General features: G+C 49.3%; 2 protein-coding genes and 1 long non-coding RNA gene across 3 annotated transcripts in view; 1 reads left to right on the top strand and 2 right to left on the bottom strand.

Annotated features, from left to right (window-relative positions):
* Nucleotides 1-21,937, bottom strand: SFXN4 (sideroflexin 4). The gene is made up of 14 exons (XM_047701569.1): nt 21,741-21,937; nt 20,286-20,351; nt 18,543-18,617; nt 17,271-17,297; nt 17,131-17,185; nt 14,659-14,684; nt 13,871-13,924; nt 13,725-13,781; nt 13,517-13,582; nt 12,642-12,714; nt 11,653-11,768; nt 8,047-8,132; nt 6,264-6,381; nt 1-891 (listed from the first exon to the last, which is right to left on the bottom strand). Exons 1-14 carry the CDS (start codon nt 21,777-21,779, stop codon nt 814-816), a joined length of 936 nt encoding a protein of 311 aa, XP_047557525.1. The 5' UTR covers nt 21,780-21,937; the 3' UTR covers nt 1-813.
* On the top strand, nt 17,505-24,680 carry LOC125084345 (uncharacterized). The gene is made up of 2 exons (XR_007122610.1): nt 17,505-17,574; nt 24,553-24,680. It is a non-coding gene; the product is annotated as an uncharacterized LOC125084345 (long non-coding RNA).
* PRDX3 (peroxiredoxin 3) overlaps nt 24,178-25,436 on the bottom strand; it is an 8,509-nt gene continuing 7,250 nt past the window's right edge. Inside the window, exon 7 of the mRNA XM_047701570.1 lies at nt 24,178-25,142. Within this exon, the coding sequence (XP_047557526.1) occupies nt 25,089-25,142 (54 nt within the window). The 3' untranslated portion in view covers nt 24,178-25,088. The remainder of the gene's footprint in view (nt 25,143-25,436) is intronic.

The following is a 25,436-nucleotide window of genomic DNA, read 5'->3' on the forward strand; positions in this document are numbered from 1 at the left end:
TTTGGCTCTCGAAAGTTGTTTGCTTTTTTAATAAGGCTGGTGACTCAAGTAGTTCGTATGCCACTGGGAAGGAGGGAGGAGCTGGAGAGCGAGGCCCTGAGGAAATCAGGAGGCGGGAGGGGCCCAGAGCCCAGGGCCAGGGCCCAGCTGACCTTGCGAGGAGGAGGGAAGGCCGGGTGTGGGTGGCAAGAGGCCTGGAGATTTGGCACCAGGAGGTTCTGTTGCCGGCCAGCAGTCCTGGTTTTCACTGTGAAGGAGGAGGCAGGGTCATTCTCCAGTGAGGAGAGAGGAGGAGGTGGACAGCTGAGGGCAAAGATTCTAAGCAGTCCAAAATGGCAGGACGCTGAGGAGGGAGACGGGATGGCTTTGGGGCTCGGAGGCCTTCAGTGCTCACCAGAAGTTCCTGTTTACCGTGAGATGGGCCATCAGTGGAATGATATGCCTGGGCCCTGGGCCTGGTGGACCCTCCTACTTTATTTTTTCAACAACTCAACTTTCGATAAGTTTATTAGTCATTTCACAGGATCCTTCAGAGGCTGATGAACACCCAGAAAACTGACTCCTCCATCAGCCGTTCCTTCTGCCGCCCCGTGCTGGGGGTCAGACAGGACAGCCTCTCCTTTCTCTTCTTCCATCCAGGCTTGAAAGCCCAGGCACCAGCCTTGAAACGGTCGTGGCCTGTGTAAGTGTAAGGCAACGTGTGGGTGCGGATACCTCGGTTCCAGACCTCCCGCAGTGTTCTCTAAACGGATACCTCAAGCAGTGAGGAAGGTGTTCAATCAGGAACCAAACAAATTCACTGAAAACGCATCCTTATACCCCTCTGTTATAGAAGAGTTCTGTTTCTTCTGTCACAGACTGAATTTCCTTTTCGAGCTCACTGCACTGTATCTGAAAAACAAAGTCAAATTCTTCATATTTTATGTGAAGAACTTTCCTTGCCTTAGAAGTTAAAAAAAAATTTCAGAAAGCATCTGTTTCCCAGTCCCACTTTTTTCAGTGATGTCCAGTAGATAGCAAAAACACGTAACTTCTGAAACACTTCATTATGGAGAACTGTAACTACAAACAAATGCAGAAAGAATATAGTGAACCCTCATATATTCATCACTCTGGTTTATTAACACTCTGCCAGTCTTCTTTTTTTTTTAATTTTTTAATTTTTTTATTAACATATAATGTATTATTAGCCCCAGGGGTACAGGTCTGTGAATCATCAGGTTTACACTTCACAGCACTCACCATAGCACACACCTTACCCAATGTCCATGACCCAACAGACTCCATTTCTCACCTCAACTCTGGCCCCTGAGAGCCTTGCATGACCCACCTGCTGCCTTCAGAGGAGAGGCTGCTTCCTCAGCCTGGCCATGCAGAACCTGCCATCTGGCCCCAAGCCTCTGGCCCGTCAGCCACATGTGCCCAGCTACACTGGACTCCTCAGCTCTCCTCTACCCCCACTTGGAATGCCCTCCCTCCCCAGTGTCTGCCTGTTCAAATCCATCCACATCCACAGCCTACCTCTTCCATGTAGCCTTCCTGGCTTGGCCGGCAATTCTCTTTTTTCCCTAATCTCCCCATAGCCTTTCGGTCATGTTTACTTTCTAGCAGGTAAGCATTACTTCCACATGTCACATGTTACCCTTTCTGTGAAAGCCTGTAGCAGAACTGCCATCTGCCACACCTGCTCTTTTCTATAGCAGCAGAATTTGAAATAGGTCCAGAAGACCTCAGTTCCCAGCTTCCCTTGCAGTACGGCTTGGCCACATGACTAGGCCAAGGCACCAGAGGTGGAAGTGCCACCTGGCCACGTGGAATGAGGAAGGTGCCATCTTGCACCTTGAAGATGGGGCCTAACCCTAGGGATGGTGGCTACGGAGCCGGAAGGAATTAGACCCCTGCGGACTCTGACACAGAGCTGCCTTACCAGGCTGGCTGCCTCATTGTAGAGAGCAGAATGGAGTCTCTCATGTCAAGCAGGAGCCAGCGTCAAGCAATGATGCGAGCAGTTAAAGGTACAAGGCTAAACGTACCAGCTACGAAGTATCGACGGAAGCAGCATCAGCCGAAACCCCAGAACTGGTAATAAGCAGAAGCAGAGGAGGTCCGCAGGGGTCCAAGACCGAACGAAGCCAGCCAGCCAGCCAGCCAGCCTTTTATCTAAGAGAGTGAGTGCATGTGAGCGGCAGACGGGGGGCAGAGGGAAAGAACCTTAGGCAGGTTCCACTCCTAGTGCTGGGCTTGATCTCATGGCTCAGATGCTTAACCAACCGAACCACCGAGGCACCCCCCCCCCCATTTAAATCTCTTTAAAAGGGGGAGAATTTTTGCAGCAAGCCGTCAGACTCTTCTAACGTGATCCCACTATGTCTGACCACTTTAAAAAGGCAACTGGCCGCCAAAGGCTCTGCCAGACTGATCTCGGAACAGAACCGAGATCCTTCCCCACTTGAACATCAGAAGCCGCGAGTGCTCGGAGCTGACCTGGCCGGGACCCGGGCCTCATCTCAACTGCACTGGCGTTTGGTTTGTTCACGTCCTACATCCTTCTGTTACTCGTGCGCTGTGGCTTGCCTTCTGTCCTGCTCTGTGCACCATGTAAGAAGCCAAGTTTCATCACATGGTGAGAAGCCAGTGAGTTTGGAATCCTGAACCTGCTTCATCATTGTGATCAACTTTGCTTTATGACTGAATCAAGCTGATGTGGAAAGACACGTGTGTGCACCTGCGCAGTGGGCTCAAGACACCCACACTATGCGAGGGAGAACAAATCTCCGCTTCGTTGAGGGCAAGGTTATTCTGGATCTCAGTTCCAACCGAATGTAACGCTAGTTAATACAGAGCCCTTCCTTCCCCCCGCCCCCGGCTACTGGCATCACATCTGACGCACACATCCAGGTGCCCCCCTGGATGCCTTTCTCTTCACTTCCCCTCCCGTCCCCAATCTGAATGCTCACAGGTTCTAACTTGTCCAATTCAACTACTTCTAACCAACTACCACGGACTTACTCCGAACCCCTACCACCTCCAGACAGGAAATGTCTCCAGCCCCCCAGCTGCTCTCCCAGCCTCCAGGATGGTCCCACTGACAGGGTGGCATCCAGTATTTCTAACATACAACCCGACTCAGCCATTCCCCCTTGAAACCTCTCCGTCATCAGCTCCATATGAAGTTCTATTACCGTGGGGGGCCTGTGATGTCTTTCACCAGCTAGCCCACCCCTCCATAGCCCCACGACCCACAGGGGACTCTGATCTTCTCCCGTGCCCCAAGCTCTTCTTCTGTAAAACGGGAATAAACTACTCTGAAAAGTTGTCTTAAAGACAAGAGACTGCCTGGCACAGTCCCCAGGACACAGAAGGTGCTGGATAAACAGAAGTCATATCCCCTGCCACTGCCCCCACTGCCGACTGTTGACGCTGCCTCCGTTGTGCCCACACGCCCTGTGCGTGTCTGTGTCCCCCCTCCCCAACTGCCATCCCACTGCATCTGCGGCTACCTGTGTGCAGGGGGGTCTCTCCCTTGCTGGCCCAATGACTCAAACACATCCATTCAGCCTTGTCATTTGAAGTCCAGTGGCCGCCAGGCTCAAGGAGACCCAGGAGAGTGATGGCGGTAAAGGGGGAGAGGGCTGCTCTGACCATTGGTGGGCCACTGTATCAGGAGCATTTTTCTGGGACATTTAAAAAAACCTGGGATGGTTTCAGTACTTCAAAATATTCCATAGTTGATGCCACGTCCAGTGGGACTTTCTGCAGTGACGGAAATGTTTCATCTGTGTGCCTTTCCATAAGATGGGTGACCTTGTACCTGCAAGGTCCCCAGTCACAGAAAGCAATCATGAACCACCAAAATGCTATCACAGAGGAGGGAACCGAGTTACTCCTAACATCGGAAAGACGAATCCCATGACCTATGATGACATGTACAAGACAACTAGAAAGAGACCCAATTATCAAACAACAAACTTGTTGATTCTAGACTCTGACTCCTCCACGCCAGTGAAGGGAGCTCTGCAGAAGATTCTTCCCTCGGACTTTTTTTTTTAAAGATATTATTTATTTGGGGCTCCTGGGTGGCTCAGTCGTTAAGTGTCTGCCTTCGGTCCAGGTCATGATCCTGGGGTCCTGGGATCGAGCCCTGCTTTGGGCTCCCTGCTCAGCAGGAAGCCTGCTTCTCCCTCTCCCACTCTCTCTGCTTCTGTTCCCTCTCTCATGTCTCTCTCTGTCAAATAAATAAATAAAAATCTTAAAAAAAAAAAGATATTATTTATTTGACAGAGACACAGCAAGAGAGGGAACACAAGCAGGGGGAGTGGGAGGAGGAGAAGCAGGTTCCCACTGAGCAGGGAGTCCAATGTGGGGATCATGACCCAAGCCGAAGGCAGACGCTTAATGACTGAGCCACCCAGGCACCCCGTCATTCCCTTGGACTTCAGCCAGGTCAGGATTCCTGGGCTCTGTGGCTCCTTCTCTCCCCAGGTCCCCAGATCAAAGCCTCTGGTGGCCACACGCCATTGCTTTCTCATAGCTACTCAAGGGCAAGGCCCCGTTTACTCACAGCTGGCCCCGGCACCTCGCTTCTGGTCCACCAGGGGAGGCCCTCTGTGTGTGTGGACAGGATCCAAGAGCCCAGGGGGAAGCCAGATCGAGGAAGCAGAGCAGCAGGAACTCCCCCAAGACCGAAAGACTTTTGTCAATGACCTAACCTGCAGGTCAGCTGCCTGCTTCTCTCTGAGTACCAATGTGATCCAAAGTAAGTATCCGCAAAAGAGTCACTGTTACTGCAATCTTACTGTGACAAACCGTGTTCTCACAGATGGGTCTGTAAAGAGTAAGAATATTCTCTCTAACGTTTTATTTTACTGAGAAGCTGCCCACCCCATCCCATCCCTTAGCACCCTTAGAGTGAAGAGAGCAGACATCTATGGTAGCCTCAAGTGCCTCTGTTAGAGGCTCAATGGCCTGAACTAATGATTCTGTGAACCTAAAATGACAAAATTTGGGTTTGGAACAAGCTCGCTGCAGAAATTTAAATATTTTTGAAGCCATTACTGATTTTTAACTTCAGTGACAGAGGGCGCCTGGGTGGCTCAGTGGGTTAAGCCGCTGCCTTCGGCTCGGGTCATGATCTCAGGGTCCTGGGATCGGGGCCCGCATCGGGCTCTCTGCTCAGCAGGGAGCCTGCTTCCCTCTCTCTCTCTCTCTGCCTGTCTCTCCATCTACTTGTGATCTCTCTCTGTCAAATAAATAAATAAAATCTTTAAAAAAAAAAAATTAAAAAAAAAAAAAAAAAAACTTCAGTGACAGAAACAGGCATTTGAAATTTCCAGCTCAGAAATGCCAGAAATCAGTAACATCTATTACATCAGCGATGTCCGCAACAGCAGCAACAACCCTTTTCAGAGATGCTACTCTCTTCCATTCTCCTTAACAGAAAGGAAAACCGAGTCTCAGAGACTGTCAGCAAATTGACCAAGGTCATGGAGGAGCTGGGACTCTGAAACCAGGTCATCTGCCTCATCATAAATTAGAGTAGATCCCAGTCGACAGAACTGCGGTAAACCAGTAGCCACTAGTGGCACGTGGGGACACAACTTAAAATTAAATCAGAATAAAAATTCAGCTCCTCAGCCACGTCGGCCACACGGCAGGTGCTCAACAGCCACAGAGCCACAGTGGCTACTGGCTGTTGTATGAGCACACAGATGAAACCTTTCTGTCACTGCAGAAAGCCCCACTGGATGGGACTTCACTATGGAATATTATGATTATGGAAACTATTCCAAAGGTGTTTTAAGTGTCCCAGAAAAATGCTTCTGATACACCACTAGGAAAAACAGAATCCAAAACTGCACGAGTGATCTGAGGGACAGGATTAAATAAAGTTATTTTTTTTTTTAAAGATTTTATTTATTTATTTGTCATAGAGAGAGAAGCGAGAGTGAGCACAGGCAGACAGAGTGGCAGGCAGAGGCAGAGGGAGAAGCAGGCTCGCTGCCAAGCAAGGAGCCCGATGTGGGACTCAATCCCAGGACGCTGGGATCATGACCTGAGCCGAAGGCAGCTGCTTAACCAACTGAGCCACCCAGGCGTCCCTAAATAAAGTTATTTTTATACTTTTTACACTTGGCAGATTTTTTAGAATTATTTATCTTACTCTTCTGACAAGGAGAAGAAAAAAGGTTTTGGGGTATTTTTGTTTGTTTATTTATTTATTTATTTATTTTTTTTAAGAAAGAAATTTGAATGGGGGCACTTACCCGTCCCATTTGTGGGAATAGACTAAAAGAAAGTGGCACCATCAGTCCCATCACTAAGACAGTACAAGACAGCTTGAAGGTCCACAATGACCATGGATACTGCCGGAAAAACTGGGTCCTGTAAGAGACAAGGTTAAAGGCTTTTTGGGTAGCTGGCCCCAGGCTTGAAAGGTCTTGCATGCAGCTGTGGCCCATGCCTCGGTTCCCACTCACCCACAAAGAGGCAGCACTGACAGACTGCTCGATTTGCGTCAAGCCCACGGTGAAGCATGTCACGGGCATTGCCTGTTTGAACCCCCACAACCCTGTGAGGTTTGTGTCATCATCCCCCCTTCACACAAACAAGGACATGGCCACTGACCAGTTAAGTCACTTGTCCAAAATCACACAGCTCAAGAGTAAGAGGCCAGATTCTAGACGCTGGGCTCTGCTGACACGGCTGGGACATTCTGACCCTGACCTCTGAGGACGTGAGAGACAGTGCGGGAAGAGGTGAAGAACCCCAGCCCGGGAGTCAGAGACCCAGGGTCCTGGGTCTGGTGGGGGTCTGCACAGACAGACCAGGTGGTGTCGGGTGAGTCACTTCCCCTTTCTGAGCCTGGGGTTTCTTCACGCAGGATGAAAGGGCTGAGTCAGAAGGGGCGCCGAGGTCACTCCAGAGTGGATACTCTCGTGGCTGTGGGGGCCACTGGGAAACGACCGCCATCTCTCCCCCCAGGTAGCTGGTGCCACAATTGGGGTCTAAGGGACAGACTGGAGGGCCCCGACTTCCACCGGCACCCTGGCTCTGACCCAGCCAGAGGGGTCCAGGAAGAGCCTGGGCCAGCAGAAGTCTCTACCGCCATCCAGCCGATGGGCCATGGAAAGTAACACTTGGCTCCAAGCAGCGCGCGCCTACTTGTCAAAAATGCGCTCCTCACATGGTCGTGAGAAAGGCTTCCTAGCGTGCCATGCTGGACAAAGGGGACTGGTTCAGGTGACCCCATCTGGGCCAACAGACTCCTTCCCTGGGAGTCTGGGAACTGAGGGGAAGACATTCTCTGCCTTCCCTGGGGTCCGCTGTGTTTTTCATCCCTCACCAGGATGCTTGGAGAACAGGAACTGGGAGGTGTGGGTAGTCACATCCCTCGGCAACACGAAGCAGCCAGTGTGTGGCAGGACGGAGGGAGCTCACAGCATGGAGACGACAAGGACCAGAGCTCCTGCTCGGTGGCCACAGGCTACACAGGTCCCCTGCCCACAGCCAGGATCTAAACCAACACATTTGCCTTCTGGCCTACGTTACTGTGTGTTGGGTTTCTCACACTGGCTGGTCCCCAGGCCTTCCTCCGAAGAGGCCATTTCTTGCTTCTCAAAAGCAAGAAGCAAGTGGGTGATGGTCCACTGACTCTGGGCCACTCGGGCTAACTTAACACCCGCTTGCCGTGCGGAGGGAAGACAGGCTGCAGCAATCCTCCCAGCATACCGGAGCCAGGAAAACCTGAGAATCACCTCAGCCTGGCGTTCAAGACTCGAGGGGCCACACCTCAGTAGGTGCTGGGACGTGCCTGGGGAACACAAAGCTAACAGAGGAGAGGGCCTGGGTGAGAGACCAGGGTTAAGGAACGTGCACATCTGGTTTCCACGCTGTGGAACCATCAGCTGTGATGAAGAGAGTTTAGCGGGAAGATGACTGAACAAACTTCTTCTGTCCCTCCCACCAGGTTCAGTGTTTGACGAGTTTTGTAAGGATTTTGAGTGTCGAATGTTTATTCCTACCTGGGGAGGTGAGTGTGCCTCTTACCTTACAAAAAAGTGTGAGAAGACTTCAGGGATGAAAGCGGTGGTCCCAAACAGTACTATCCTGGATGTCGCTGTATCTTTAACGGCCTAGCGGAAATGGAAAGGAAGCACCTTAGCACACGGAGTGAGACCACTGCCAGGGATCCTGCAACTCAAGACAGAGATGAGCAAAGAGCGGCTCTCCTGTCTCATTTAGGAAAATACCGCACATGAAGAGCAGCAGAGGCAGCCCCTCGCTGTACAGAGCTGGAGGACGGCGGGGGTAGGTGCCAGGATTTACTTCCTGGGGCACCTGGGTGGCTCAGTGGGTTAAAGCCTCTGCCTTCAGCTCAGGTCATGAACTCAGGGTCCTGGGATTGAACCCCACATCGGGCTCCCTGCTCGGCAGGGAGCCTGCTTCCTCCTCTCTCTGCCTGCCTCTCTGCCTACTTGTGATCTCTGTCAAATAAATAAAATCTTAAAAAAAAAAAAAGAGTATTTACTTCCCACTGACTCCACTGTGGTCTCCCCTTTGGTCTGCCAACTGCCCAATACAATACTCACTAAGCACAAGCAAAGCCAGCCTGTAGAAAAATCACCCCCTTGCTGGGAAGGCTGGGTTTGTCACTGAGGACTACCGCACGTTTACCTTTCAATCACTGGGTTAAGCATCGGTCTTCTGCTCAGGTCATGATCTCTGGGCCCTGGGATTGAGCCCTGCAACCAGCTCCCTCCTCAGCCGGGAGTCTGCTTCTCCCACTCCCTTTGCCACCCCAACGCGCACTGCTCCTACTCTCTCTCAAACAAATGCATAAAATCCTTAAAATAAATAAACCTTCAGGAATATAACATGAGACCACTCCACTTCAGGAAGAGAAAAGCGGCTGCTGAGGGTGGTGTGTTTCGACGTCAGTGGGACTGTCCGCCTGTGTGCGAACCGGACACCCGTCCTGTGGGGCACCGGGAGGCCTGGGACAGTTTGCAGCTGAGTGGCTTCCAAGGCCAGCCCAGGGAAAACAGCATGGACTGGCTCCTGAAATCTGATCAAAAGTGCCCTATTACAATCAGATAGTGCTGGTTGCGTCGTTTCTGAAATTTTAGCTAAAGACCATAGGCCGTCTGGTGACGGGGAAATGATGAAAGAATGCTTATGCTTACGCACAGTTGCAGACTCTGTTCTTCAGAGGAAGATAGACATAAAACAGGAAAAAAGGGGGGGGGCAGAGCATCAAATCTTCCTTTTATCCTAAATTGGCCTTCCATACAGAAAATGAAATTCTTCCCGGAGAGACGGACTAGATATCCGGGCTAGACACCCACACAGCTTGTGGGGCGTGAGGTCGCCTGCCTCCCCTGGGAGGCTGAGCACCTGCGGCTGAGGGCGTGGCCGAGCCGGCTGAGGGCGTGGCTGAGCAGCTAAGGGCGTGGCCAAGGTGAGCCTAGCGCAGCACCTGGCGGCGTGTGGTGCAGAGGGGCAAGTCGCAGATTAAACAGGTGCTCTCTTCTCCTCTGCTGTGTGCACAGTTTACAGCAGCTCTAATGCCCTGCAGGTAAAGGGAGCCACTGAGAAACACAAACAGACGTCCACATAAAGACCCGCGCACGCTGAGAGCAGCCCTAGACTGGACACAGTGCAGACACCCACTGCCTGGGGAAGGGATCTGCAGATGCGGTCGGTACCGCCATCCATGCGAGGCTGCTCGCCAGAAAAAAAGCAACAGATTGATGGTGGGTACACGGTACTCCAGAGTGAAGAGTCAGGCACCAAAAACACTTGTACAAGCCACTTACATGAAAGTTCTGCAGAATCAAAAGTATGAAGACATAGGGCAGATCAGTGTTTCTCTGGGGCTGGGAAAAGGGAGTGACTCAGTGGGCACGAGGGAAATTTTTAGGATGAGTATGTTCTAAATTTGGACTGCGGTGATAACTGTATCACTGCTTACATTTACTAAAATTCATCAAACTAGACTCTCACAATGGATGAATTTTATTGTATGTAAATTATATCTCAATAAAAACATCTCACTGGGGTGGCTCTTAGGCACAAAACCTTTATTTCAAAAGCAAGGTTTTTATTTTTGGCAGCCACTTCTCCCCTTGTTACCTGTAATTACTGTGTTTCTACTGTAATTCGTTTAGGAAAGTGGCCACTATTTTCAGACATGCCACTGCACGGGCTGGCAGGAATCTGGTGCACATACCTCATGGTTTATGATACAGCTTTGTGACTTGCAGGTAGGGTTTAGAGGAATGTGCTCTGTGAGGTGAGCAATGATGTATTTACTGACTGAATGAACAGCCATCTTTTCTGACCTCCTCTTCTGCCAACACAGGGGGCAGGAGATGTCCCGACAGGGGGCCCCTTAGACACAGACACCATGAGAAGCTGTTCCCTTCATTTTGCACCGGCTGTTCCGTGCTGTTCCTCGTGCCATTTGTAAACAACTGCCTCAAATTCCATTCTTTAGCTAACGTCACTTCATGGAGACCAAAAAAAAAAAAAAAAAACCTCACCTGCTAGAAAGGTATTTTTAAAAAAGTACACAGCCAAAATGACTACCCTAGGCCATCCCAGTTTCTCTGAGCTAAGTGTACACAGAAGCCACTGTGTTGAATCGATCAAAAGAATAAAATAGTTAATAATAAATCTTATTAAAAATTGAGGCCTGTAGGAGGCATTCTGGTCAGAGCACTGAATTTCTTTAGGCCATTTTTTTTTTAAAGATTTTGTTTATTTATTTGAGAGAGAGAGCACATGCACAAGCAGAGGGAGAGGCAGAGGGAGAGAGAAGGGGAGAAACAGGCTCCCAGCCATGTAGGAAGCCTGACTCGAGCGAGGCTCTACCCCTGGGCCCTGGGATCATGACTCGAGCCCTAGGCAGACGCTTCACTGACTGAGCCACTCAGGCGCTGCAGGCCACTCTATGAGAGCAAACTGGTCCTTCAAGATGAAGACTATAAGAAAATCTGCTGTGAGGTGGAGAAGAAACATTTCTCTTAAACCCAGAGAGGGGGTTCACCAACTTCCACGAGCACAGAGCAGCCCGAGGGCCAGACGCTCAGCTGGAAGAACAGGATCTCACCCTCGGAGAGTGGCCCAGCATCTGGCGGGGGCCCGTTGGTGGCGGTCAGTCATGCTGTCGTGCCGCTGCGTAGATGTGGCTAACATCTACAGTCTGTTAACTTTAAATAAGATTACTTTCCACAGTGTGACTGGGCCTCATTTAATCAGCTGGAGAGCCTTGAGAGCAAAATCTAGAAGGTTCCCCCAAAGAAGAATACCTGCCTGAAGACGACAGCACAGGCTCCTGTGTTTCTAGCTGCCAGGAGTTGGCGAGTTTCTAGCCCCTGACGCTGGGGCTGACACCTGACTAGCCTATAAGCCCTACAATTGCGTGAGCCAATTATAATCAATCAATCAATATCCTATTGGTTCTGTTTGTCTGGAAACCCAGACTAACGCATCATCTTTTAAACATCATGGTGCAAAATATAAAACCACTCCCTCCACATGCGGGGAAAAAGGATAAGGCAAGATAGAAGGAAGACTTTTAAGCTCTCACACAGACAACTCCATGCTCTAGCCAAAAGGCAAGCCAGCTAGGGATCCATGGCGTCCTCCTACCTTTGTCCCGGCTTTTCTGGAATAGCCCATGATATTGCCTTCTTTGTCCATGACTTCAATGCCTCGAATGGGCTCCAGACTTCGGGTGGCAACAACATTCATTCCACTAACGTGGGCTGTGGGTGTGAAGAAGAAAATGCACCATGGCGGCTGAGTTTGCTCCAACGGAGGAACATCCTTTCTGGTGTCAAGCGTCTTTCTCTGATGGCCATGCTTCCCCACCCCTCAAGTGGTCAGGAGTTGGCCAACTATGCTCTGTCCCAGGGCTTTGGAGCAGGGTCAGAACCGCTGGCCTCCCACTCTGGGGTCCTGACCACGACCCAGTGCCAGGCTCTGGCACCCCTGCAGGTCCAGTCCAGGCCCCTGACAGAATTCCAGGACAAATCCCTGGGTCCTTGAAATATGGCCCCCTTTTGTGCTGTAGCTGGTCTGACTAGGTTTCTGTAACAGTTTCCCCAATTGAGATCATTCTGCCAACGCTTCAAACCGTTACAGTTTTCAAACTCATATCTGGGGTGTGAGTCAGTGAACCTGCGGGCTGGCAAACTTCAAACCATTGGTTAATATCTGCCACTTCCACTGGAGTCAGCCCACCGGGTTGGAGTCCCCTAGGCCACCCACTCCTCCGTGTATGACCCTAGGACAGTTCCTTAAAGTCCCTCCTGGCTCAGCCTCCCCATCTGGAAATGGAGGAATGACATTACTACCCACATGTTTTTGGCAGGACAAAGTGAAACTGAACACGCAGAGGGCTGGCCCTGTCTTTAGGGTGAATCTGTGTTCCCGGGTGTGTGTTCATCCTTTGATAGTGGAAAACACAGCTACAGAGCAAGTGTCACTTCTCAAACCAAGGACCCAACTTGGGCCTGGAGGCCTCGGGAAGCTGCAAGCTGCAGCTGTCATCAATCACCATGTGGCCAAGGGACCAGGCTGTCCCTGAAGGTGTAGGAAGGCTCAAAGGGCACGGAGATCACATGCTTCCTGCTTACTGAGAATGATGATGGGAAGGGCTCTTTTCAACAAAACGTGATTCACCCGCATCTGGAACAAAACAGGAAATAACTAGAAAAAGAAGAGAGAAAAACCATTATTGCACAGGACCAAAGAGTCAGCTGAACACACTCAGTAGCAGAGAGCTGGCATCGACCTAGCTCCTATCCCAGCGCGGGCCACCACAAGTGCTCTCCATGTATTTTCTAATTCTTGCAACACTGAGGTGTTCGCCTGATTATCAGAGGAACACACGGAGGCTTAGGGAGGTAACTTGTCCAGAGTCTCTGAGCTGCTAAGAATTTGAGCCTTGAGGCCAGCCCAGGCTTATCTGACTCTAATGTTTATATTTTTAACCATCATAGTATCCTGATATTCAAAGCAATGCACAACATGTATATCATGTTTATGTAGCTTAAATAAATTTTTTTTTCTTAAGTAAATTTTTTAAAAAGGTAAGAGTACTGAGTATATGCCTAGAAACCTGAGATACTCATATGCTTATTCAGGGAGTGACAGGATGACAGGTGACCACTTCCCTTCTTCTGTCTTAGCCATACTTTCCTTCTTCCTTTCTTTTTAAAAAGATTTTATTTATTTATTTGACAGAGAAAGAGAGAGCGCACAAGCAGGGAGAGCAATGGGCAGAGGGAGAGGAAGAAGCAGACACCCAGCTGAGCAGGGAGCCTGACGTGGGACCTGGTCCCAGCACCCCGGGATCATGACCTGAGCGGAAGGCTTAACTGACTGAGCCACCCAGGAGCCCCTTAGCCATACTTTCTAAATTGTTTCAGCTGAAACAAATCTGTAATTCAGAATAGTTTCTTTTGATCTGAGGAATGAAACAGATTTGGCAGATTTTTAAAATACCCACTCCAAAAAAGGAAGAAGAGGCAATCACTCCTGTCCCTAGTAACAGACTCTCATATAGGCGACGATTCTAAGGAAGAAACAAAAGTAAATATTCAGCAAACACATGGTTTTACCCAGGGAAGATTATTAAAACAAACAAACAAACAAACAAACAAACTCTAAAAGAAATAACACAGAATTGTCTATCCCCTGGGCCTCATGATACTCACATAACTTGCATTCCCGTTGACCATGTTGAACGTCGTAGTGTAGGTATAGAAGGAAACCTGCAGAAAGACAGAGGCACACAGATCACACACTACGATCATTTGAGCACCGAAGAATGCAGGAATCATGAAATAGAAATGGTTTTTACCTGAGGTAAAATCAGGGACTTCAGACTTTTTACCGACAGCATTGAGAAAAATACCTTTTAAGAAAATAAAGCGGAGTTTAAGTGTTTGGGGGGAGGGAGAGCTTGCCAGGGGGCAAAGAACTTTGCAGGGAAGATGTTGCACTGAGGCCCCCCCACCCCCCACCAGGAGCTGGGATGAGGAGGCGGCCAGGCGGTGGCGAGCAATGCTCAGTGAACACCTACAGGACACTGAGGACACCTGGGGGCGTCTCACGGTGGTCCCAGCTTCCAAGCTGTGCGATGCTACAGGATGGGGTAGCTGGGGAGTACGCACTCCCAAGTGGACACAGCCACAGGGCAGGTGTGGAAGAAGTGACAGAGAAGGCGGTCCCTTTGTGAGAGCACCTCGTGAGAGTCCAGGTGGGACAGCCTCGCTGGGGAGCAGTTCCAGATCCCAAATGAGGGTAAGTAGGGGGGCTAAGGGTCAAGGGAGAGAAGGTAACGGATGATAACGTGCGCTGGAGGCAGGGAGCCTGTCCTCCATCTCCTCGGTAGTGCTCTGCGCACACTAGGCATCCAAAGAAAGGATTACCTTATGACACTGGGACCTTGCACAGGCTGGGGTGCCTGACTAGGGAAGCGTGCAGACAGGGTGAAGTCACGTGAGTAGCAGACAAGGGTCAGAGACGAGGGTCCACAGCCATCTACCAGGCTGTGGTGGGACAGGGGTCCGGAGCAGGAGGACACAAACCACTGAGGTTAGGAGATGAGGGACGTCCTCCTGCACCTGGGGTGTCAAGCCGACTCACCATGGGCGCCGTGAAAGGTAGGAAAGCTGGCAAAGAAGAGAAGAGGGTCAGTGACCGCCACTGCCCAGGCCGAGAGAGAAGGCCAGAAAGGGGCACCCCCCCAAGCCGAGAACCTGTCCTCTAGCACCCTGAAAGCATGGGCACCAAAGGACAGTCTATTTACTCATTCTGTTACTTTTCCTAATAACAACCATGTGCGTAAGGCAAGCATTTCAGTCAGCACCATCCAGAAAGACCTAAGGAGGCCCCCTCCGGCCTTCGCAGTCCTTCTCACTGGAGGCAAGAGGTGATAACCTATTCATCCTTCACGGCAAACCGAGCACACTCGTGATGCCATCATTTATGAGAAGAAACCTGGATTTGCTCTTCATGCCTGTTCCTAGCACAGAGATCCTAAAACCCTTGGAATTTCCCAAGAATAGCAATAAAAACGTGAAATGGAGGGCGCCTGGGTGGCTCAGTGGGTTAAGCTTCTGCCTTTAGCTCAGGTCATGATCTCAGGGTCCTGGGATGGAGCCTGCTTCCCTCCCCACCCCTCTGTCCGCCTGCCTCTCTGCCTCCTTGTGATCTCTCTCTCTCTGTCAAATAAATAAATAAAATCTTAAAGAAAAAAAAAAGGGTGAAATGGGTGTCTTTTTTACCCTAACAGCCCCTTTCCACCTCACTTGAGTTGATGTTAATAAGGGGATGTTTGAAAAGCCCCTGAGGAGGGGGCTGGTTGCTAGGGGAAGGGGTGGGGAGGGGGGAAAAGGGGGTTGGATCTCTCAGTCGCACCTGCTGCCTCCACCTCCAGGGAGGGAAAAGGGGCTGGAGGCAGGGCTAGTCACAGTGGCCTGGGATTTCGTCCACCATACTAACAAAGCCTCTCGTCCTGCAGCGGCAGCTCTTCTGGTTTGCTGAGCATGGGCGGAGAGCTGGAGAGGGTGTGGAAGCCCCGCCCTCCCCAGCTCCACCCCCAAAGCCCTGCGCATCTCTTCCATCCGTTCCTTTTCTTAATAAATGGAGAACCTAGTAAGGAAACCATCTTCTCGAGTTCCGCGAGCTATACCAGCAATTTCAAACCCAAGGAGGGAGGTGTGGGAAGCTCCAACCTACAGCGGGTTGCTCAGACGTCCAGGTGAGAATCTGGACTTTCAGTTGGCATCTGAAGTGGGGGTGGTCTTGTGGGACTGAGCCCTTCACTCGTGGGGTCTCCTGCTGCCTCCAGGTCAAGAGGATCAGAGTGAAAAGAGTGAAAACTGTAGGACATGCTGCGGGTGCTGCAGAATTGAAGGCTGTGGGAAAAGCCTGCACCTCGGGTATCAGAAGTGAAACCTCAAGGGCACCTGGTGGGCTCAGCTGGTAGAACGTGCAACTCTCCATCTCAGGGGTCATGAGTTTGAGCCCCATGTTGGGTGTAGAGATTACTTAAAAGAATGCCAACTCACATGGATAGGCTTAAAAAAAAAAAAAAGTGAAGCATCGAGAGGAGGAGCAAGGGTTTTTCCTTCACAACATCTATCAGGACAGATGCAAACTTGCACGCTCTCTTCTGCCCACAGAACTTATTCACACAAAGAGGATTACTATATGCTGTTTTATACTTTGCCTTTTTCCTCCTTAATACTAGTTCCTAGAGACCCATTCTTCTACACTAGCACACAGGAGGTACCTCAGTCTTTTTTTAAACGTTTTCTTTTCTTTTTTTTTTTTTTTTAAGATTTTTTATTTATTTATTTGACAGAGAGAGAGAGAGAGATCATAAGCAGGCAGAGAGGCAGGCGGGGGAGGGGGGGAGCAGGCTCCTTGCTGAGCAGAGAGCCCCATGTGGGGCTTGATCCCAGGACCCTGAGATCATGACCTGAGCCAAGGGCAGAGGCTTTAACCCACTGTTAAAGTGCCCCAGTACCTCAGTCTTTTTAATGGATTATTTAACTACAGTCTGAATTGTTGGATATTCATGTTGTTTCCAGTTTCTTGTTTATAACAGAAGCCTTCACTCTGAAAAAGGCAGAGTGGGGACACCTGGGTGGCTCAGTGGGTTAATCATGGGTTTTATTCCCCTCATGATAGTTAACATGTACAATCATGGGTTTTATTCCCCTCATGATAGTTAACATACAAGGAGAGAGAATACTACACAGAGTCCAAAACACTTTTGAGTTACAAGTTCTGGAACCACCAACGAAATGATTGTGTGTTTCTTGGGAGATGACAGAGCAAAGCGGCCTCCACATCCTCACCCCTAACGCCCCAGATCTTTCCAAGGACTGGACACAGCTCCAGATCCCAAACCTGCTCTTTTCCACTATCAACCCCAGACTCTGATGCAAACATCCTTTTTAAGCTGTGATTTCCAGACTCACTGTCAGAAATCCTTCTAGGAAAATAATAATAATAAAATAATAATAATAATAATAAGGCAGGCAGACTTTTTGAACTGTTACAAACCATGTTTTCCCAACCCACTTCTGAAAATTAGAATCCGCTCACCTGCAGGGCGAAACGGAACGGGGATCAGTTTGCCGCTGTCAGGATGCACTGTTGACTTCACAAAAGTAAACACAAAGCTTAGACTCATGTTGGGCTTTGTTTTTGTCGGAGGTAAAAATTAGGGAAGGGCTGAAACTTACGAGACTTCTCTTCCAGGCGTCTTTTATCTAACAAGAGAAAAAATAAGCAACAGCTTTTAAAGGTAAATTGGCAGCAGAAGAGAAAAAAACCCATCTCCACTCCGGTCTAATTTCTGCTGCCATCTTCACACTGCCTTTTTTTTTTTTTTGAGATTTTATTTATTTATTTGACAGAGAGAGAGATCATAAATACGCAGAGAGACGGGCAGAGAGAGAGGGGCAAGCAGGCTCCCTGCTTGATCCCAGGACCCTGAGATCATGACCTGAGCCGAAGGCAGAGGCTTTAACCCACTGAGCCACCCAGGTGTCCCCACTCTGCCTTTTTCAGAGTGAAGGCTAGAACTGTTCAATGCCACGCGGCTAGAACAAATCAAAAATAAATGAATCAAACAAACAAATGAAGTAACAATAAGCAATAAGATGATCCATAGAAAGAAAATAACCAGAACATTATAATGTCCTCAGTCTCTCTCTTTCTTTTTTAAAAGATTTTATTTATTTGTCAGAGAGAGAGAGAGAGAGAGAGCACAACCAGGGGGAGCAGCAGGCAGAGGGAGAGGGAGAAGCAGGCTGCCCGAGGAGCAGGGAGCCCGATGTAAGACTTGATCCCAGGTCCCTGGGACCACGACCTGAGCTGAAGGCAGACTGAGCTGAAGGCAACTGAGCCACCCAAGTGCCCCCCCAAATCCTCAGTCTCTTACCTTGGAGAGGGCTCAAGGCCAACACCTAACTTAGCCCTCAAGGGAGTCCCTGAATCCAGCCTACCCCTGGCTCAGAAAAGAGCAGGCCATTTGCAAGTGACACTTGTGTGCTTTCCACAGGCTGCTTGACGGGAGTGATGTTTGTGGACTCTGGAAAGCCCCATCCACGGCAAGATAGACAACAAATACTGGTTTAAGTCTTGGGGCAGGAGTGTAACCCTGATCTGGAACATTGCCTCTAATGGGAAATAGATTCTGACTTCAGAGGCCTGTCTGCATTCTGGAGTTTGTCATGGGGCTGTAGGGATCAGCCACAGAGAATCCCCACTAATATCTGAGCACAGAAGAACCCTAGGAGTTTTTTTTCTCCTTAATACTAGTTTCTCCTACTAGTAATCTGGTTAATGAAAAAGAATTCTAATTACATCTAAAAACACTAACCAAGTTTTGAAAAGCAGATCCCTTGGGTGGTGTTTACTAATGACAAAACTCCACCTGATTTCAGACCATGCAAGCAGAGATCTCCTGAAGGCAACCACATCCAATCTTGAACCCAGCACAGGAGACATACCCTTTGGTTCTCCAAGTCCCGGATGGCTGCATCTTCATTTGTTAACAATAGTTGCCTTGATTTCTCTATTTTTTCCTATAATCAGATAGAAAGAAATCAAGCAATGATACCATGATTTAGATCTGTCCAAATGATTTAGGAATCCCACGCTCATTTACACCTGATTTCAATGCAACACGTGGCCAAGGCTCTCTGCTCCCTGATAGTTTCCATGAGGACAGTGCTGTGTGTCATCCAGAATTAGAGGTCCAGCAGCTTGACCCACTGGTGGCTGCCACCTCCCCCTGCCCCTAGACAGCTTAGGACAGCTATCTCCTTGAGTGCTACCCCCATCCGCCTGGCTTTGTAAGTTAGGAAACTGGAAGTCCCTCCTCTCTCTTCTTCCCACATCTGGTCCATTCAGGCTTACTTCCTCTCTTCATTTTTTCTTAATTTGAGAAAAAAGAATTAAATACAGAAAAGACAATGAAATGAGTACACACTCAATCCCCTTACCCAGAATTAACAATGGTAAACATTCAGTCTTATCTGCTTCCAATTTTTTCTTTTTTTCCCCCCAAAAGCCATCACCCCCAGTTTTGTGTCTCCCCATTCTATCAGAAATAACCACTATTATGAGTTCAAGGTATTAATCCGAGTCCACTTTTTTATACTTATATATATACAAATACATGTATCTGTAAACAAAGTAGTAGTGTTGGGTCTTTATATTGTAATTTGCATAAATATTGTCCTTTACGCATCCTGCTTTTTCCATTAAACACTGTAGACATGTTTTCCCTTTAGCATCATGTATACTGTTTCCACTTAATATATACATTGATAACTAGATCATCACTTTTAACTTTTATTAGTGTTCCACTGTATACCATGTTATGTTTCTCTATTTCCCTGGTGATGGGAATTCAGGTTGTTTTTCTCTATTCCAAACAAGGCTGCGTGGAAGATCTTGCAAACAAGGATGGGAGTGTCCCTGTGGGTCTGGCCCTGAAGGACTGCTGCTGGGGATACACTATCTCCTCCTCTTGAGCCCTCGGCCACACCTGGTGCAAACCCTTGTCTCCGCTTGGACAGGCGAGCCATCCCCTGAGAAGATCTCCCTACCTACCGTCTGGTCCCCTCTGATTACTCGCCACGTGGTGACCAAAGAGACCCTCTGGAACACAATCCTCACCTTGGCCCTGTAGGCCAAATACAACCCCTCCCATATGAAGGACCATATGAAGCCCTTGCGGGCCTGTCTGCTCCCCCACATTAAAAGCACCACTGACTGGACCACCTGCTCTCTCCCATGGGGTTTGCTTATAGTCCCCTCTGTCTGGCCTTTCCTGCCTGCCTCCTCCTTCCAGCTTTCCCTCAACACCCTCCCTGAGTTTCCTGCCGCACCCCTCCCGTAGCACCCTAGGTCTAGGTCAGTGGCCACCTTTGTCTGGTGGCCACCTTTGTCCATCTGTCTTCCGTTACCAGGGACTTGTTTTGATCCCTTCTGAAGCAGCAACACCAACATTGATGTTACTGGTCTGCTTTTGTTTATCAACCTTCCAATCTAATGAGCTCATTTGGAAGGAATAAAACATAATATATATGGATTCTGTTTCAATTGCTTTCAAAGGAACCTCCCTGGTGGTCTAGTGGTTAGGATTTGGCGCTCTCTCTCTCTCAATTGCTTTCAAAGGGATGCAGTCTTCACATTTCAGAATAAAATGTAAAATGTCTTATCTCAGAAAACAAGGAAGTACTTACAATTGAAACGACCAAATTTGTAGGATCCAACAATTCTGTCCACTGAAGAAATCTCTGAATGAAAGACTTAAGAGGGAGAAAAGCACCAGAGAGGTTAATGGTGGCAGAAAAAGAGACAATATGGTAATAATAATAATAAGCATTATTTTTGAGACCCTTACAGGGCCTTTTAATGGAAGCACCTCCAGGAATCTTCAGGATCTTAAGATCCCCAGGATCTTAAAGGTGAGGAAAGAGGCATAGAAAAGCTCAAGAACATACCCATGGAAGCCCAGCTAGGAAAGGACTCATTAACTTGTGCTCTTAATGACTCCAATATCAAATTACTCTTGAAGGTTAAAAGCCCAGATTTTGGAGTCAAGTGGGCCTAGTCCGCATCCCACAAAAGACCTTGAACCAACTACCTAGAAGGATCTCAGAGTTTGTTTCTTTACCCTCTTATCCTTGTTATAAGGCTTAACTTGAGTCATAAAGAACAGGACACCCCCAGCAAGGCCTTAGTAAAGGCTGCTTGATCACACCTGGAGGCATGATTTGCTCCCAAGGGTACCCCCCCCCCCCCAACTTTGAGTCCTGGCTCTGCCAGGAAAGCTTGAGCTCCCTGTCCCTTTCAACTTTCCCACCTAAGAAAACCTGTCTGGGCCCTACTTTAGGTAAGGCTGAAAGAGAACACCCTAGAATTATACTGTCCAGTTAGCCTCATGTGGCTATGGAGCCCTTGAAATGTGGCCAGGCCAAAATGAAGTATGCTGTATGTGTAAAATATACCCAGATTTCAAAGACCTTCTAGGGAAAAAAAAAAAAAAAAAGCATGTAAATACCTCACTAATAATTTTTATATCGATTAAGTGTTGAAATGTTAATATATTTGTTGGGCTAAATAAATATATTATTAAAGTTAATTTCAGCTGTTCCTTTTTACCCCTTCGAACGTGGTTACTAGAAAATTTTAAGTGACCTATACGGCTCGCATCACATTTCCATTGGGCAGCGCCGCCCAGTCACCGCCTGGAGGCGGGGCCGGAGCGACTTCCTGTCCTGGGCGGCAGCCCACGACCACCGCGTCATTTGAGTGGTCGAGCCTACCGGCTTGGGAGGCTGGGGGCTCCTGAGAGCACCTGTTCCTCTCCAACCTGATGCTCAGGAACAGCTCAGGCAGCAGAGGACACACACCTGCGGGGGACGGGGGAGCTGACTCCCCGGGGCAGGACGACCTAGTGGCGACCCTCGCTAGCCAGGCCTGGGGCGGAGGTGACACGCGGTAACAACCGTGGCTGTCCGCATCCCGCACTCATGGGTTTCCCCTTCGTCCCCTCCCCGGGTCTGAGGTGGGTAGGCGGGTGGTGCGACCACGTGGCCTGCCCAAGGTCACCCGGGCCAGCCGGCGACTCCTCGCGGCGACTTCACGGGGCCCAGGGCCACCCCGCCCCCTGCCGCGCCGGGCCCGGGCCGTACGTGACGTTCGGCGATCCAGAAGCGCACGTTGGGCTCCATGAGGGAGCCGCGCCGCCGCACCCAGCGAGCCGCTCGGCCCCCGCGCTTCCTCCTCCTGCTGCTCCGCTTCCTGGGACCCGTGTGGCCGCTGGAGAGGCGGCGGCCGCGGGGCCAGGCGCGGAGGAGGAGTCGGGCAACGTGCCCCGCCTCGGGCGCGCGCGCGCGTCCCCCTCCCCGCTGCCGGCTTCCTGGCGCGCCCGCTGCTCGGTGTCGCCGCGTGCCTGCGCCCTGCCCTCGGCCGCCAGGTGTGCCCGCTGCCCGGTCTCCGAACTCCCGCTGTCACCGCGCGCCGGCGCTCCAGCGCCCCAGATCCCACGCCTCCACCCCCGCTCCGGTCCCCGTGAGCCTGCCCACCTTCGCACCCACCAAGTCTAACTAACCGTGACTCCCGTTAGGGTAGCTGGGCCGCTTCCAGCCTGGGGTGGGGGGGGGGGGGTCACCTACGGGAATCCTCGTATCACAGGACCTACTGAGAACCTGCATCTGACCCAGATGACAGGTGCGCCAGCCTTTTGTACATTATGGTGGAAAATCTTCAGTTGCCCTTCACGTCCGGAGTAGAGGGCACTGGGGATAGTCAGGGCTGGCTACTTCATTTTCACGGTGAAATTTGAAAATGTGGTTGCTCTTATTTTAAAAAGTTGAGAACTTAGAGGTACCTGGATTGTGCAGTGGGTTGAGCCTCCGGCTCTTGGTTTGGCTCAGGTCGTGATCTCAGGGTGGAAGGATCAAGCCCTGCCCCTGGCAATCGCTCAGTGTGGAGTCTGCTCGGATTCTCTCCCTCTTCCCTCTGAACCTCCCGGTTGTGCTGGAAAATAAATGAGTAAATCTTAAAAAAAAAAAAAAATAATAATAATAATAATAATTTAAAAAGTAACCAGAGAATTAAACAAGGTCCAGTTCCCTTCAAAGTGAGGGTCCCTGCCTTGGCCTGTGATGGGGGCACCTCACACAGTGCAAAGTGCTGTCTGGGGCCTTCCTTTTGGAAGGAAGTTCCTTCCTTTGCGTACCAGCTCAAGCAGGGGCTGGTTGTAGACAAAAGACGCACGTGCCTTCCTCCTGCTGCTGCCTCGCCTAGCCCACGGGCCCTGTGCTAGGGTGGGTGGGGGTTGTGTGTGTTTGTTGAATGCATGTTCCTGGATGTTTAAGAAGTTCAGGGGTCCTCGTGAGTCTTGGGTTGAGGACCCAGCACCATCCATTACTTAGCTGGATGGTCCTGGTCAAGTCAGTATCAGTGGGTCTATTTACTCATTTGTAAAATGAGGACAATAATTATACCTATTTTAAGGTTTTGTTGAGGTTCAATGAGATAAAACATGTGAGTCCTGATATGACAATGGGTCCACTGAAAATGTTCAGTTTGGACCTTTGATACTCAGCTGGCCTCTTCGTCCCTTGCCTTGCCTTCCCCTCCAGGGACATGAAACCAGCTCATGGTTTTCTTCAGGCCAACGTAACTTGACGGCTTCTTTTGCTCAGTTCACCTGGCTCACTTTTCTGTAGCCTCCAGAGTTCATCTCCTTTCCCAGGAAGTTCTCCCCTATGCCCATAGCTGGGTAAGGTGCCCCTTCTTGGTGTTCCTCTTCCGCCCCAGGAATGCCTCCCGTGTGCCAGTGTTTAGCACACCTGTATTATTCTGTTGGCTCTACCCTCAAGCATGTCACAGATCCAGCCCTTCCACTCTTCTCAGGACCCTCATGGTCTAGTCTTTTTTTTTTTTTTATATTTTTATTTATTCATTTAACAGAGATCACAAGTAGGCAGAGAGGCAGGCAGAGAGAGAGGAGGAAGCAGGCTCCCCACTGAGCAGAGAACCCGATGCGGGGCTCGATCTCAGGACCCTGGGATCATGACCCGAGCCGAAGGCAGAGGCTTTAACCCACTGAGCCACTCAGGCGCCCCTTCATGGTCTAGTCTTAACAAAGGAGCCACAGTGATCCTCCTAGAACAAGTTGATGTGACTCTTGTCGAAACCTTCCTTACACTTCCCATCTTAGAAGAGAATCCAAAGTTGGTAGCTTGTTCGTCTCTGCTCTAGCCCTTGCTCCACTCTGTTTCCCTTCCAGACATTCTATGTATTTATATTCTATTTACTGGGTTTCCCCCTCTAGATTGGAACTGCATGAAGGAAGGGGGTTGTCTTTCCTTGTTCACCCTAGTGCCTCCAAAACAGCATGGGGGCATGTGGCAGGCACTCGGGATTTACTGAAGTAACGATTAAATGCTTCTGTCTCTCTCTTGCCGGAACCTGAGTTCTTTGGGTGTAGAGCCAGTGTCTTACTCGTTTTTGTGGGCCCTGAGTTCAATGCTCCAAAAATGCTGGCTGATAAAGTCAGAAGGAAAACTAGAGCCCTGTAATACAAGCTGAGCCAACAATTAATGATATTATACATGCAAATATTTTAAAATGTTTATTATGTACTTTACATTGAGCATTTCAGAAAAGAATTACAATGATTTCAAAATACAATTTGATAAATAGCCTTTATAATTACACACAATCAATATCTAGAATTGTATGTAGACCCTATGCAGCTAACAAATACGGAACTATTTTAATCTCAGGAAGGAGAGACATTCATGATCACTGAAGTCACTTTGCCAGAGTGTTTTTGGTTTTTGTTTTAAAGATTTATTTATTTATTTGATAGAGATCACAAGTAGGCTGAGAGGCAGTCAGAGCAGAGGGAAGCAGGCTCCCGCGGAGCTTGATCCCAGGACCGTGGGATGGTGGGATCCCAAGGCAGAAGCTTTAACCCACTGAGCCACCCAGGCGCCCCCCCAGAGTGTTTTTTAAAAACCATGATTCGCATTTGTCTCAAGTACACATACATCCATTGCAAGAGTTAAATTAGACCACTGATGTTAACACCTTGAAACTACGTATGATCTTTGTCACCTGAAAAGAAAATTCAGTTTAGTACAAAGAAATTCAAGATGAAATTTCAGGACCCTTGATCAGAAGCTTCGGTGTGTGTTGTACTATTCTGGTGTATATAAAGGTTCAAGTAAGACCAACAAAGAATGTTTCCTCTTTCCACTGAAGACACAATCCAAGGAACAGGTGAACCACCATCCTATAAACTAGTCAGCCATCGAGAGGTTACCAATAAAGGATGCTTTATGTGTGTGAGGACATTTAAAAGCCTCTGCCAATGTTACAAAAACAAAACATTTAGAGTATTACTTATGAGTACAAGCATAATTGGTGTTTTGTCTTCTATAAATAATCATCTTTGAAATGCTCAAAGTGAGTTCCAGCTGTGGCTCTCTCCTGACGTGAGAAGAGGTGGGTTCACACGGGATGATCTACTGATTCACCTTCTCAAAGTATTCTTTGGAAGCAGTTGGATGTGGCTTGATCTGAAAATGTAAAAACATTTAATTAGGGAGCTGACTTCAAGGTAATGGTCTTAAAAGTGAGTTAAAAGCTCACAGTTTTTGATCCAAAGTTCTTTAACTTTTTAAAGCGTGGTCCGTTTCCTTTAAAAGATGGATGAAGGTTACATCAAGAGCCTGCCTGATTCCTGGTCCCGCCCCAACCCCTGCCCCTCAGCAGCCTCACCCACTTGCACCCCGTCTGCACCCTTGCTCCAAGGATGGGCTCCTTTTATAGGTGCTCTAGGCCAGCAGCCCTGGAGGCAGTGAGGGCCTGGG

This window comes from Lutra lutra, chromosome 14, assembly GCF_902655055.1.
Source record: "Lutra lutra chromosome 14, mLutLut1.2, whole genome shotgun sequence".
Taxonomy (NCBI): Eukaryota; Metazoa; Chordata; class Mammalia; order Carnivora; family Mustelidae; genus Lutra; species Lutra lutra.

Bases quoted from the DNA above. Each gene is read 5' to 3' on its own strand.
- SFXN4 (XM_047701569.1), bottom strand. From the start codon at position 21,779: ATGGAGCCCAACGTGCGCTTCTGGATCGCCGAACGTCAC. The intron at 12,715-13,516 runs GTGGGTATTTTA...TTCTTTTTCTAG, and splicing joins CCTCTTCTTCCTTTTTTGGA to TTATTTCCTGTTTTGTTCCA. The intron at 6,382-8,046 runs GTAAGAGGCACA...TGTCTCTTACAG, and splicing joins TTCTCACACTTTTTTGTAAG to GACCCAGTTTTTCCGGCAGT.